At 40.0% G+C, this 15,514-nt stretch overlaps 1 protein-coding gene across 3 annotated transcripts in view; it reads left to right on the top strand.

The window, feature by feature from the left end:
- Positions 1 to 2,670: 2,670 nt before the first annotated feature.
- hdgfl2 (HDGF like 2) overlaps positions 2,671 to 15,514 on the top strand; it is an 88,057-nt gene continuing 75,213 nt past the window's right edge. The window contains exon 1 of one of the 3 annotated variants that reach the window (XM_042056172.1): positions 2,671 to 2,921. In XM_042056172.1, the coding sequence (XP_041912106.1) occupies positions 2,850 to 2,921 (72 nt within the window). In that variant the 5' untranslated portion in view covers positions 2,671 to 2,849. The remainder of the gene's footprint in view (positions 2,922 to 15,514) is intronic. The other 2 variants (XM_042056171.1, XM_042056170.1) reach the window with 2 other exon arrangements.

Below are 15,514 nucleotides of genomic sequence, written 5' to 3'. Positions count from 1 at the left end.
TCTGAAACAATCATTATAGGAGATGGAGACAAATTGACGAGTGTGATTTATTTTCGCGGAAAGGATGTACAGGACTGAGCAGCGGTCATGCGTTATGTGGTACTATCTAGTATCTAGTTGTTTAATGTCATGTTTAATACAATTTAGACCTTACTCTTGACTCAAATAATATTTTTGATAATAAAACAAATGAAAATGTCATGTACAAAGATGATGGCACCCTTTACTTGATAATGTATTGTACTTCTGCACATCAACAGGTAGTTTGTCCCACTCGTTCTGAGCAAACTACCCCAGCTGTCTCAGCTAAAACATGTAGCGCCCTATCTCACAAAACGGAAGTCTAACCAAGCCACAAGGTCAAGAGAATTGTCCATAGACCTGCGAGACATGGGTTTCGTGAAGACACAGTTCTGGGCAAGGATACAATACAATTTTGCAGCATTGAAAGTGCCCAAGAGCACAGTAGCCTCAAACAATCATTCTCAAATGGAAAAGTTTGGAACAACCAACAGTCTTCCTAGATCTGGCCGCTCAGCCAAACTGAGTAATCCGGGACGAAGGGCCTTGATCAGACAGGTAAGGACCCAATGGTCACTGAATTCCTTTGAGAGAATGAGAGAAGCGTAAAGAAGGACAAACATCAGTGCAGCTCAGTGCCTGCTTTCTTCCACACACACCGTTGGGAATTGTGGACAAATAGTTCAATCTTCGTTTCATCACACCAGCTGATTTTACTTCTCGTGGTCTGAGAGTCGTTCAGGTGCTTTTGGGGAAACTCCCGGCAAAAAATGGCTTCCATCTGTCCACTTCCATAAAGGCCTGATTGGTGGAGTGATGCACTGATGTTTGTCCTTTACGCTTCTCTCATCTCAAAGGAACTCTGGGTCTAGCCAGCCTATTTTTTGAATTTCAAGCAAATGTCTTTTAAGCTAACTTTACCAGTGTTACACGTGAGAATGGGAGAGAGTGGGATTAGCCTAGAGATTTTGGACATTAGCACACACATATGGAGCTATAATTGCAATATGGCTGCCATCTTGGATTTTCGAGTGGCCAATTGGACAAATTGTTTTAGTATGCCCAAGACAACAACTGCCAAATTTGGTGCTTGTATCACTATTTGCATGATTCCACTGAAAAACTGCTAGCCACCCTATAAATTGTAGCCATATAGCCATAATACTTAATTTACAGTAAAATACTTTAAAAATTGTTTTATCTTCAATGTTGAGCTGCTACATGAAAGGCTTAATGAAATACTTATCCACATATTCAAAGAAAAAAGATTTAAAACTACTTTTCCAGAAATTAAACAAAAGTGTGCTTTGTTGAACATGGAAAAATACATTTTGATGGTGGGAATTATGAAACCATGTAATTTGCTGAATGTAAACATTTTGAATTTATAGCCTAGACTAGGCTACTTATTGTTGATAGTTAACAATGTTTACAACATAAATGAGTTTAAATGATCTCCGTTAGATCCTTTTATTTTCAAGACAGATTTTGATGTGATGGGAATGACATTTTGCAATGCCAGTTTAAATAAATAGCTATAAATTATTTTAAATTTATTTAAACTCAGCTGTGGCCATCATTATATCTTCACGTCAAAGTATGTAGGCCTAGGCTAAGCATTGTCTTGGCATAGCCTAAATTTAAAGCAAATTCTTCCTAATTTTATTCATTCAAAATTTAAGATGACAAAACGACCCCAATTGAAGAATCACCCAACAACACTGAATTAACAACAAGTTTCATGGTGATATTAAAAAAGCCTCATGTGAAATATGATGCTTTTCTCCACCCACTAACGGTAATTTCACTAAGCCACCCCACGATGGGCAAATCGAGGGAAGAGCCGTCAAAATATCGTATAGAGCTGGTAAGTCCCGCCCTTTCCGCTGGACCTCTAGATTGAAAAATCGTCAATGCAAGTGAATGTGAGAAAATAATTATTTTCTGGTCCCGTTTGATTTGTGCCATGAATGTGAACATATGTTGTCTGTGAATTTTTAATATAAAATTTCGTGTAAAGAATGCTACAATTGAGCGGGTAGAAGTTTGATGCGGTTAAACTTTGTGTGAGAGCACTTTGTGGACTACAACTTTCCGCTAGACGACAGATCACTAGTTTCCCATAACAACCATCAGTTGGTCGAGATGTAGAGGGTTATTAAGATCGACTTTGAACACAGTGAACCATACAACTTTACAATCACACTGTATCGTAGTGTTAATGTGTTGAGTGAAGCTAGACATGTTTCAAATATTTTTGTTACCATGTGTGTTTATTCCTGCCGTTACAAAAACTAGCATCTCAGTTAATGTTAGCGATTAGAGCTAGCTCACGTCACAGGTGACATGTAGTCTTTCTCGTTAAGTCTTTTCCACAACTGATAGCCGAAGAATCATATAATATACTGTCAAACTCGTAACATGAAAAATTATATTAAAAATTCACAGACGACATATGTTCACATTCATGGCACAAATGAAACGGGACCAGAAAATAATTATTTTCTCACATTCACTTGCATTGACGATTTTTCAATCTAGAGGTCCAGCGGAAAGGGCGGGACTTACCAGCTCTATTACAACAGTGGTGTAAAACCGTGTGTGACAGACGTTTGCACCAATTGAAAAAAGGAAGGTGGGAACCCAGGCTCATGTGTCAAGTTTGCCGGAAATACCGCCTTCATACCCTCAGCTCTGCTTCAAATCAACTCGCACTTGATATTACACTCGCTACCTGGTGCTAGAAGAAGGGTTTATATTGAGTTGGGCCTTCTAAATACACCAGTTTAACACAAACAGGAAGAAAAAGGCGTTAAAGGATACACGAAATGCCACACAATTTCCGGCCTGGCGACCTAGTTTTCGCTAAAATGAAGGGGTACCCCCACTGGCCTGCACGGGTAAGAAAGCATATCGATGTGATGGGTTTCAGGGGTTCTGGGTTTGCTAGCACTCTGCTGTTTGGCCGTTTTTATTCCATGATATTCATCCATGATATTCAAATAACCAAATGAAAATGACATATTTCCTGAATGTTAACCGCTATTGCTTGCATATCGGTTGTTAGCTAAAGTAGTGATAACGTTCTTGATTGTTTGTTTGGCTTGTTACACAGAGCTTTCGTTGGACCAAGTTTCCAACTTCTCAATTCATTGAGATTGTGTTGCTTCCCTCCCCCTCAATACCATGTAGCTGACTTGAGACTTTTAAAGTCGAGTGGTACAGATGCGCAAAGCATATGTGAAGCAGGTTAAACAACGCATTAAAGACAGTCCGATATTTTGCGAAAGCTAACGTTAGTTGTTGATATCTGACCACAGCCAACCAAATTACACCCCTCCCCTACGTACTCTTGAAGCAACGTGTTTGGCTGGGGTAGCAGATAGATGGTGGTAGTGTAGCTTGACCAGATCCCGGTTCGTTTACCATTAACGGAGTCAGAACGATTGGACCTCGAGGAGCAAGTCTTTACAAAACTGAATAGGGCTACTGTCAATTACTCCATGCTAATATCCCTCATTGCATAGCTTATGTTAAAAAATGTTGGTGCAATCCCACACATTAGACTTAAGATATAGACAACAGGATTATGTCGTCAGCAGCCCAAAGCATTATGGGAATTATGCTTTTAATGCATTATGGGTAGGGTTCTGCAGCTGGTTGAACACAAGTTCCATCTTAGTTTAGTTCCAACGTAAATTGGCACATTGGAGTTTGAGCTACTAAAATGTAACGGGTTGCAGCACATAAATAGTTTCAAACGTAACACTAAGCTATGACTTTAATTCAGGGATGGGTAGTAATAGTGCTGGGCGGTATGACCAAAAATGTATATCACGGTATTTTTCAAAATTCTTGAATTTTTCTTATATGACGGTATTTTCCCCCCCATGCATAATCAGATGTTCACAGCATTTTCTACAGGTTGAGAGAGGAATTGCTGCAGTAGCCTACATTGACTAAGGATGGTCTATTTTACTGTCATAACTCCACACTAGTGGTAATGCACACTACCACACTAGTGGTAATGCAGTTTTGCATGGCCCCAGAAAATGATGCTGTTTACAAAGAGCCACTCATGATTCTAATGAAGAATCTAATCAGAATGCAAAGACAATTGCAGTCAAAATACATAACTTTTACTGTGCAAATTTCACAAACATCTTGTATAAAACCAATACAACTGTGTTCGGTGGGTTGCTAACTAACGACATCACCTACTAGCCAGCTAGTTACAGCTGTTGAACAATCTCAATAGAATTTTCGTGACGGTAAATCCCTTTCAATGCAGTATCCCATAACGTTTTTTCTTAACTAAAGAAACAATTTAAGGTATTCTGTGCAACACCCTTAAATAAACCCCTTACCTAAGGAGAAATTAAGCCTTAAAGGAGAATTCCGGTGTGATCTTGACCTAAAGTGTGTTGAAACATGATACCGAGTGTGAACGTATGTCTCATAGCCCATCTCGGCTTGTCCCCTGCACTCCAAAATCTGGCGCTAGTTAGCCGATGCTACCAACAGCTTTTTCAATGGTGATGCTTCGGCATCGGGCTAGCCATGCAAATAAATCACTGTTTTACACCATTTACGAGGCTCAATGTATCTCCACACTTCATTGGTAGACTTCCGAGGGCCCTGACATTTAAAACGAGACATTGAGAACTTTGAAAAAGCACTGGTAGTTTACTTACAAGACGATTTATACAGAGAGTATCTTCACGAAGTTTAGCGTTTGCAGCCATCTTGAATTTAGTCACGATAAGTCGAGCGACGAGTAAGAATGAACAGGTATGATAGGGATCAGATTCCAAAAATAATTCAGTGGAAATGCATGGAAGTAGCAGCAACTGGAATCCATGCATTTCTACGGAAGAAGAACCGATTCCTGATCGTTTGTCGGTGAACGTTGGTTTAATAGAATGGTAACAATTGCATGTCTCCTAAAAGAGGTAAACGTTTGTGGCAATCGTCATCTTGCATTCAAGTAATAAACAGTTGGAAACGTTTTAAAATAAAGACCTATTTCTTTACACAGTCAAAAGTCTTTGCAATCTTCCTGGTAGATATTTTACTTCACAACACAGGTTATAAGCACCCTAAATGCAGTTCAGCCACTGACCTAGCCTGCTAATTGTATGCTATCGGAATAGATAGTTATGGTTTGAATTCCATGATACTATCATTGAAAGACCACTTGGTTATAGCTCAATATATATATATATATATATATATATATATATATATATAGATCTAAATGCAAACACACTTACCTACTCCTAGCTATATTTCGCTGGAATTGCACCAGAATGCCTATAGAAGCAGAGAACTTGTGCTGCAAGACTTCTCCAGTAATGAGTATAAACTATAGCTTTGATAGCCTACATTGGCAGAGGTTAGCCTACTCAAGTTGTTTTCTGTCACGTATGACCCTTAGGAAAAAGTACTATAGGAATCTTATAGTATAAGACTACTATAGCAACTATAGGATATTATAGAGTTATTAGTAGTACTTCTACAGTATGTCCCAAAATACGTATTCCTATAAGATTACTGTAAGATTCCTATACTACTTTTTCATAAGGGGATTGCTCATGTGGTTGGAAAAATGGGCAACACCAGTACCCCTGTTGTCTGTATCACCCTGTACCCAGGATTAGAACTAGTCTGCCTTAACATAATGTACTCCCTTCAAAATGCACTAAACATTGGACTATGACAACTATGGCCCCCTGGGAGACAGAAGATATGAACGGTAAGATAAACCTTTAGCCTAAAAGGGACAAAAACTGATGCAACTCCTAAAACTAATATACAAAACAGGTCAATTTTCAATAAATAGCTTTATTATATTTACATACAGCAGTGGTACTCAAAGTGTGGTCCGCAAGCTCTCAAGTGTTCCACAAGTAGATGTGGTAAAATATAATAGATGAGTTGTTTGCAATATTGAGCCAACTTGTATGTGTAAATCCAAACAGTTCTGCAACACTCATGTAACCTACAGTATGCCAGTTTAAATCATATGAATCCTCTGACAGCATAAGCATGGTGCAAAGACAATAAGCAAGGTGGTTTAGTGAGAAGGCCTATTGTGTAATATACTGTTGAAGTAGGTCTACTGTTTTTTTTTTTTTTTTTTTTGCTAGGTGGTCAGTGATCTTTTTTTTGTTTAAATTATTATTGATTAAGTGGTCCTTGGTCTGAAAAAGTTTGAGAAACACTGACAAATAGTAATATTGCAGTCTATTAAAATAATGCAAACACAAAACAAGAACATCCAAACTATGCACAGAATTAACAATGTCCTCTTTTTGCCAGACGATGCAGACATCTGGCCTACAGATCCTTTGTAAGATGGTGCTGGGATTATTTAGGGAAAAAGGTTTGAGTTGTTGTTTCAGCTTGTGTTGTCCTGGGTATCCGAAGGGACAACACACAAAACACATTCGTTGGCTGTGATGATTCTATTACATTGCTCATTGATTGCGCTGGGCCATAGGTGGAGCCATCAGGTGTTATTGTGGAGATGTCACTTTCATCCTCCTCCTCCTCTTGATCAACCCGAGGTCTTCTAGCTGGCCTTGGATGAACAGGCTTGATGGGAGTAGAGGTAGCAGGCCCCCATGTCCATGGTGTATCCGAAGTGCTTGTATCAATACTCATACTTTTCATGAAGTATTCTGTTTGGGTACCTAAAGTAAATAAATGTGTATTACTGTCAAGTTACAAGATACTAATAGTACACAGGACATTCACTATCTCACACAAAACTGTACTGGCACAATGGAAACAAAAATATTTTAGTGACTGTGGTAAGGTGTATGATGTACTAAGTAGCACACCCACAAGAAGACATTCAGTAATATCAATTATATCTGTTATGCAATTCATGGGTTTCATCAGGTCCATTTACACAGGTGTATTAATCAAGCACCATGCAGTCTGCATTCATAATCGAGGTACTTGATTTTAGTATAGTGTGTATATATATACTTTTTGATCCCGTGAGGGAAATTTGGTCTCTGCATTTAACCCAATCAGTGAATTAGTGAAACACAAACAGCACACAGTGAACACACAGTGAGGTGAAGCACACACTAATCCCGGCGCAGTGAGCTCGGGGAGCAGTGAGGGTTTAGGTGCCTTGCTTAAGGGCACTTCAGCCGCAGTCCACTGGTCGGGGCTCGAACCGGCAACCCTCCGGTTACAAGTCCAGAGTGCTAACCAGTGGGCCATGGCTGCCCCACAATTTTATACACACATTTTATACACCTGTGGAAAGTGACCTGATGAAACCCATGAATTGACTTTCCCAAACATTGACGAGCACATAAGAACCTGTATTAGCCTACTAGAAAAAGACTTCTAGAAACTAACTAGCACAACAATAAAAGTTAGATCACAAACCTTTGCTTCTAACGTGATGACCTAATGTAGGCTAGAAAACTGTGTAGCCCAACATGAGGATGTGCTCTGGACAAAACACTAAGTAAACAGCAAGTAATCAAACAAAACATCATTGTAATTTAATAATAATAATGGCAAGAAGACATACAGTAAATTAGACTGAAGTGTAAATACCTGGGCTCTAGTGATAGCAACTTAGCCTAATAGTGCACGGGTATTGTGTTTTTGATTTTCTCTGTTTAGACTAGAATACCAGTCCTTAGTTGAGCATAAGATATTGTTGCCAATATTATTATTTGTGGTTTAACGCTTAGGTTAGAAGATTATAGGTTCAACAAGCTAAATCTCTGGGTAGTGTGGTCATACAGTTTCTTATGAGTGTAGCTACACCAGGCACGTAACTGAAGCATTCCGTTCGCGTTGCTTCTTCTGCAACAATTAGCTTCCAATAGGTCTAATCAATGGAAGTAGCTACACCTGGCGCGTGGCCTGTAGGCTACGTTCAAAAAAATAGACCATTCCTCTAATGAATTTTACCAGAGCCCTTCCTATTAGACATTCTCTGATTTTACACGTCGCGAACAGAACACTTCAGTTACGTGCCTGGTGTAGCTTCCTGTAATATAGGCTAGCCTAAGCCTAGCTTGTGCCCTTTTCATGCATGCTAACGTGAAGAATATGAACATGCTATTTTGTAACAGTCGTTAGGTGGAAAAGTTTGTTTGTACTTACAGCCTGTGAGCTGGTGGTCGATCGTCGTGACGTACAGGTCCAGGTTTTCAGAACATCGATGCAAAACCACTTTCTAACTGTAGGCAGGCACAGTGAATGTGGTCGAAATGATTGGAACACAGAACTAATGTTGCACTATACTTCGGTGGTGGTGTTCCAACGATAAATTCCAACCATTTCTTCCTCAACTCTTCTTTCTAAGGCAAGACATGCAACATTGATGTGTTATTGCCACAAATAACAGGCACGAATTTGCTCCGCCATGTTAGCAACTTGCTGTTAGCTCCTACTAGCTGCAGAGAGACAATCTCCTGGCCAAAATCTTCCTGTCTTCCTGTGGGCGGTCACAAGCCAAGGTGGGCGAGGCCATGAATAATTGTTTTCCCTGCGGCGTCACAGGGAAGGGCTTTTTCTGATTCGCTTGTTTTTCTGTGTATTTTCTTTCATTGGCTAATGCGGGCAATGGGGGTAGAAGATCATTTTCGCATGCATATGCAACTTGGAGTGAGCTATAGTATTTTGAAAGGAACAAGTATTAAACGGTTTCTCGGTGAATGAGACCTTAACTTAAACAAAGATCAAACTGGGAAGGAGGGGATGGATTGCCTTTTTCATGAACATGGCCTAAAATAGCCTTATCTCATAACCCTAATGGACTAATCGCGCCTCGAAAATGTAGTCAGATTGTAGTTTCTAAAAAGACTGCAAAACGGACGCCGACTTGGCTTTGTTGCTGTTGAAATTGTAAGTAGCCTACCCTTGGGTGAACTTTTTGTAATGTGATTTGATAGTCTCTTGAACAATGTGTTTGCGCGACCATTTAATTGTGAGCCCTGTATGTGTTTAGCTTGGTTTCTTAATGGCTAGCTCGCTAGCTAGTGGGGGTTTAGCGTAGCAATCACTTGCTACCGAAACTGCAGGGGAGCTATGTCGTGAAAAATGCAAGCCCAAATCCGGCGAAAACCCAGAAACAGCGAAGGAATAACCAGACCTGCATAGGGCTTCTTTAATATATAAAGACTTATAGGCCTACACAATATTGATAATTTAAAAGTAAAAATCACATAGGCCTAGGTAGGTAGGAGGACTACCCTCGCAAAAAAGGGGTGAGGGTCTGTTTGTTTCAAATGAGTAGTCAGCCATATGATTCAGGTAGGGTCTTCAGGTAGCCCTCATTCCCAAAAAGGTTGGAGACCCCTGGCCTAGTTGCTGTTAAAATGCCTACTAGCGCTGGGAATCAAAATACACAGGCATATGTAACATTTTTCGTTTTCCGGACATTTTGATGATCTGCCGGTCAAATATCCTATTATTGCTTCTTAATTAGTCAAGTTGAGGAAAACTGGAGACAGGCTATGTAGCTTAAAGAATAACATAATCAGGCTGTATAGAATGCAACATGTTCATTAGCCTAACTTAAACATGCCTACCAAGATCTAGCCAGTATCTAGATAAGAAGAGTCCGCTTCGTTCGTTGTTTTAAAAAGGCTACGTTGTTTGTTGCTACTTCCCACGTTATCTCCAGTGGTTCCACCGTTTAACTTGCAGTGCACACACAAGAATGAGCGCTCACACCACTACCCCCTAAGGCTATGCCTCTTTATTTGATAACAATAAATTATGAAATGTTTCCTATTCTGGGAACATTTTTTCTTTCGGTCCGCAGTTCAATGATGCCGTTTAATTGTGCCGGAAATTATCCGCGGACCAGCAATCTCCTCATAGAGGAGGCCTAACCCTGCAGATCATAGACAGAGAAAGCATAGGCCGACTGCATGCTATACAGAACACAGTTGCGTGTCCAGTGTACACGGAGAATGACCGTGTCTTGCACGGCCACCCCCCCCCCACAACTCCACTTCCAAAGTCACTGATTCTGACCGATTCGCCCGACACTTCTGCTTTTTATCTGGTGGTGGTGGAGTTGACCGGTCATCTGAGGCTTCAGACGTTACCAATTTATCATCATCCATCGCGTCTGGCCTCTGAAAAAATGTTTAAGGCTAGTCCGCCTGTGCCTGGCCATGTTTGAACCGCCCCACTCATTTCGTCGTTGTTTAACATAGACGTTTTAAGCATGCACTTCCTATTTGAAATGCAGCATAGGCTATGGGTGTTGTTTAATAACTTTCAAATGGTAGAGCCTGTTCATTTAAAAACATAGCCAGATGACCTATTGCTTTAATATAGGCATACATTTCTTATTCTCAAATTCAGATTGCGTTAGGGGCACAGGATTATTAGCCAATTTCAATCGGACAATTTGACCGGAGAGATTTAATTTTGTCGGACATTTCATTTTTTTTCCGGCCAATGTCCGGTAATAACAGACAACGGAAACCCTGCTCCATAGATAAGACTACTTGCAATTGCATTGTCCATGAACTGGCAGTTCCAAGGCAAGGCATTTTAACATTTAAAGATATGGCAAGCCATTTGCACTGGATAAACTTGAAAGCAGAGGAAAGATTGATTAGGCCAGGGGTTCCCAATTTTTTCCATGTCAATGCCCCCCAGATACCACAAGGTTCTGGCCAAGGACCCCTTTGATGTGTTATTAAACCCATCGACAATACTATGGCAAATGTAAAAATACATTAAGCTAATCCTAATACTTATTTTTGGGGCTTTCTGCTATATGAGAGCTATCACTATATTTTCCATGATAATGACTGGGAATAATAATGTTCAGATATACGACAAATTATTATAATGGCATTGTATAACAACCCTCATAGTAATAGGTGTATTTTACATTTTTCAAATGTATTTATTTGTTGCTTTTATTTTTCCTTCCAACTTGCTTAGGCCCCCCTGGCACCCCCTCGCGGCCCCCACTTTGAAAACCACTGAATTATGCTACTTGCCATTGTGTGTGCATCCATGGAAGCCATTTTAACATTTAAAGTTATGGCAAGCCAATTAGAAATATGCCTAGAAGCAATGAAACTACAGATATTGATAATAAACTAAATATATAGTTCAATTTCATGTTCAAATTTGTTTTATCAATCAAAAAAGCAATTCATGCATTGCATCATGCATCCATTGGTTTAGGCATTTTATTGTAAAAACAAAGTACCGGTTCAGGTACCGTTTTGGCACCGGCACCGTTTTAAAAGTATTGATTTAACACCGATATCGGATAAAACCCAAACAATACCCAATCCTAATTACAATGCCTTGTTTTTGCCTTTCATTTTTAACTAGGTGGCGCTATACATCAAATGAGTGGTTATGAGATGGGTTGTCGCAGAGGGGCGATGGATCAACACAAAAAAAATGGTTCCGTGTCATCCTTGGGGGGGCTACATGCCCACCAAGTTTCATGCACCCTGGTCTTTCAGTGTGCCGGGAATCGTTGACACAAAATTACTGAAGAAAAAAAGAAATCGGGAAGAAAAAAAACTCTGATTAGACCTATACTTAGGGTTAGGGTTGGGGTTATAGGATTAGAGTTAGAGGTTAGGATTAGGGTTAGAGTTAGGTTTCATGTGTCATGACCGTGTCAGGTCACTCTTATGTCGATACTGTCAAGTAAAGTGTTACCAAAACTGTTTTATATTAACATAGACCATTCATGCCATTCATACTCCTGTTTTTCACAATTTTCAGCCAAACCAGGAAAAGCTCATATGGCGTGACTGTTCCAAGTCCATTTCACAAAGTTTGATTTTGAATGAAACCAATAAATTTAATATATTTCCCCTTATTATGGGAAATGCCCGCCGTGCAGTGAAGGTATAGGTTTATAAATATAAATATACACCTAACCCCAACTTGTTATGACAAAAACCGAATGTCACTTAATAACAGAAGCGTTATGTCATGAACGTTTATGACCTCTTTATGACATGTTAATGACAGTGTCATGACACTCTTATGTCGACACTGTCAAGTAAAGTGTAACCACACAAGGTAACCCACATTTCTTTGCAGATTAGACATGTCTTTACTTATGTTTGACACTGAGGACCACAAAAAGGCTATGTCGTCAACCACCCACTTGCTGACAAAGAAAAAGACAGATTACATTTCACCTAGTAACTAACTGCTGAAATGCAATAATGACGTTTCTGACAATATTTTATTTTTTGCATCATGATTTAGAGGAGTAGAAAAGCTATCATATTTTAAGTCATGCCAACTTAGAAAATGTTCAGACGAGCACATTTGATGTTTGCATCATTTACACAGAGGTTAGCCAGACTTTCTAAGGAGACACGGCACTCAATAAATCCTCCATAGAAATGCATGGGATTAGTTTTTGATGCAAATATGGTTGCCTACACATATATTACGGGTCCCAAGAGTGGTACCAGTAGTAATAAAGATAATGTACCTGTGAAACAGGTGGAAAAACAAGGAGCCATGTCAACCCATTCCATAACCACTCATTTCATGTATAGCGCCACCTAGTTAAACACAAAAAAGTAAAAATGAGGTGTTGTAATTGAAGGTATCTGTGACCTAACATAGTCAAAACTGCACGAAATTGGAAATGTAGGATCATTATGACACCCTCTGTATGCACGCCAAGTTTTGTGGAATTCCGTTCATGGGGGGCCACACAATAAATTAATTTCTGTTACTATACACCAACTGGCCTGTAGGTGGCCGGAGACAGTTTTCTGTGAATATCTCGAGAACCGTAGGGCCTAGGAGGTCCACCTTTTTTATGTATGTTGGTCTTAAGGGGGCATGTCAACCCATCCCATTACCACTTATTTCATGTATAGCGCCACCTAGTTAAAAATTAAAAAGCAAAAAATTAGGTATTATCACAATATCCCTGGCTGACAAGGTCAAAACTGCACGAAATTAAAAGTGTAGGATCATTATGATACCCTCCGAATGCATGCCAAGTTTTGTGTGCTTTCGTTCATGGGGGGCCTTACAATAAAATAATTTATGTGTACATTTAGTGACGTACACCAACAAGGATTCCCGGGACACTGAAAGACCGGGGTACACAAAACTTGGTGGGCATGTACCCCCACATGGATAGCATGGAACCGTCATTTTTCGTTTTGATCTGTAGCCCCCCCGCTGGACTGGACCCCCCGAAAGGAGGGTAGGGCAGACACAGTTCTCTGTGAATATCTTGAGAACTGTAGGGCCTAGGATGACCAATTTTTTCCGTATGTTTGCCTCCAGGGGTCATGTTAACCCATTCCATGTGCACACATGTGCATAAACAGATACACACGTACACACATACATTTACAGTAATCATACGTATGACACATACTCACACAGTAGACATATGTACGCATGCATGCACATGCACAAACACACATACGCAGGCAAACACACAAGCACGCACATACACACACACACACACACACACACCCACACACCCACACACATAAACATAAACTTGTACACGCACACATGCACACAATTCAAGAATTTTTCCTGTCATCTACTTCCTGAATTTTTGGTCATTGATACCCGGGACACCGAACCACCGGGGTACATGAAATTTGGTGGGTATGTAGCCCCACTAGACTTTTACGGAAAAAATTCATTTCGTCCCCGGGGACCACCAACCCCCACCCCCCCCCCCCCCCCCCCCCCGGTAAAAAATGAAAATGCAATATTATTCTGCATTAATCGCCCCTATCTTAAGTTAAGATGTTCAGAACTGCACCAAATTTTATGTGTATGATTGACCTGGCATTCTCTGGGGGTATGCCAAGTTTCGTAGAATTTCATCCATGGGGGGTCTAAAAAAATTAGGTATTAGAATGGCCGATACATAATTACAAATTCAGTAGGATTAAAATAAATATTCATCATCATCATCATCATGGCTGCATTTTCAGTATTGGCGATAAGTAGTCGTTTGTCCACTAGATGGCGCATCGTTGCAGTGAGACGTAATTTTGTTGGAAGTTAAAAGTGGGTTGGAAAAACAATGGACGCTTCCTACAAGGACTGTAATTTACCGCAGCGAACATCTAATAAGGATAGGACGATGTTCACATGAAGTGTAATTCCCATTTCTTCTTGAAGCCGAAATAAATCTGAGGATGTTTATCGGACATGCTTGGTTTTTACTGCAGGTACGTTAATCTTGTAATATCAATAAGGACCTAGGTAATGTTACCGTTAGCGTTGGTTGAGTGATGGAGGCCCATTTGATTGATTGCATTTGTAGAAAACTATAAATGCGGTTATACCAAGCAAATTGATAGCAGCACTGTTTGTATCTTTCGACTGTCATTTATTGCACGTGCTACAAAATCATTCTGTACAATGGAAGATTTACCAACGTTACACCGGTCGGATACAGTTTTGCCTATACATGCGTGAGACTGAGACGCCTGTTCATTTTGTTTTAAGTGCGTGCAGGGTGTGAGAGGGGAATCGATGTGCTTTGATTCCAGCTTGGTAGTTGTAGTCTGTGAAATTAAAAAGCACGTGTGTGTGAAGTATCCAAACAATGACACCTTCATTTCATTATGGCTGCTTTAGCAACGCACCTTAAGCTACTGTGCAGTGGGTCCCATTTAGAAGTGGCTACTTCATTCGCGCTTTCCTTGACTCATGGAGCTGCGTAAATTTTATTACAACTTTTCGCCACGATATGGCAGTTTAAGTCCGCTTGATACTGTAAGGCGTAAGCCATTGGTTTCTAAAGGAGATTTTATTTGTGTCGCCAGCATAGCCTATTGACAAGTTATGTTGTAACCTTATAATCCTACCTGTAGCTTAGGGAAGCTAACAGCTTTCTATTAGGATCTAGTTTGTTAGTTACCGTTTTGTCATAACTCCCTGATGCATTTTTGCATTTAGAATAGCCAGAGCGTGTATATCTCAATCGGAAAATGAAACAATATCGGGTGCCTATGGACTAGGCTGGGTGAACCCAGCCTGATCTGCCCGCTATTTATTTTTTGATTTCTTAAAAGATTGAGCTTGGTCTGATGAAAGCCAGACTAGCCATGGACCTCAGTTACACAATGCAAGGGAACATGAATCAGCCTATATTTGCACGAACAATAACGGACAAAAGCTCTTCAACTTTGGCCCGTTAAAATGTGTATGAACAGTCTAGCGACGCATTTCATCAAGGCCCATTTGGACATGTCAGTTATTTGCACCACTGGTTAGATGTAAAACAGCATTTCGTTTCAGACTACTGTTACTTAATTTGTGCATTAACAATAACGTTTCAGACTACTGTTACTTAATTTGTGCATTGACAATAAAGTATTACATGAACTAAAGATGACTAAAATCTTATGTAGAAGAAGAAACATTCACAAAAAATCCATCCATCCAAAAATGACCTTTGTTTTTGATAGCTGTTGAAAACGGCATGGACAGAGATGTTTTTGTTTAT

The sequence above is a fragment of the Alosa sapidissima genome, chromosome 12 (assembly GCF_018492685.1).
Source record: "Alosa sapidissima isolate fAloSap1 chromosome 12, fAloSap1.pri, whole genome shotgun sequence".
In the NCBI taxonomy this organism is placed as follows: Eukaryota; Metazoa; Chordata; class Actinopteri; order Clupeiformes; family Clupeidae; genus Alosa; species Alosa sapidissima.
Note: the sequence above shows the minus strand (reverse complement) of the source record. Positions and strands in the feature narration are given on the sequence as shown.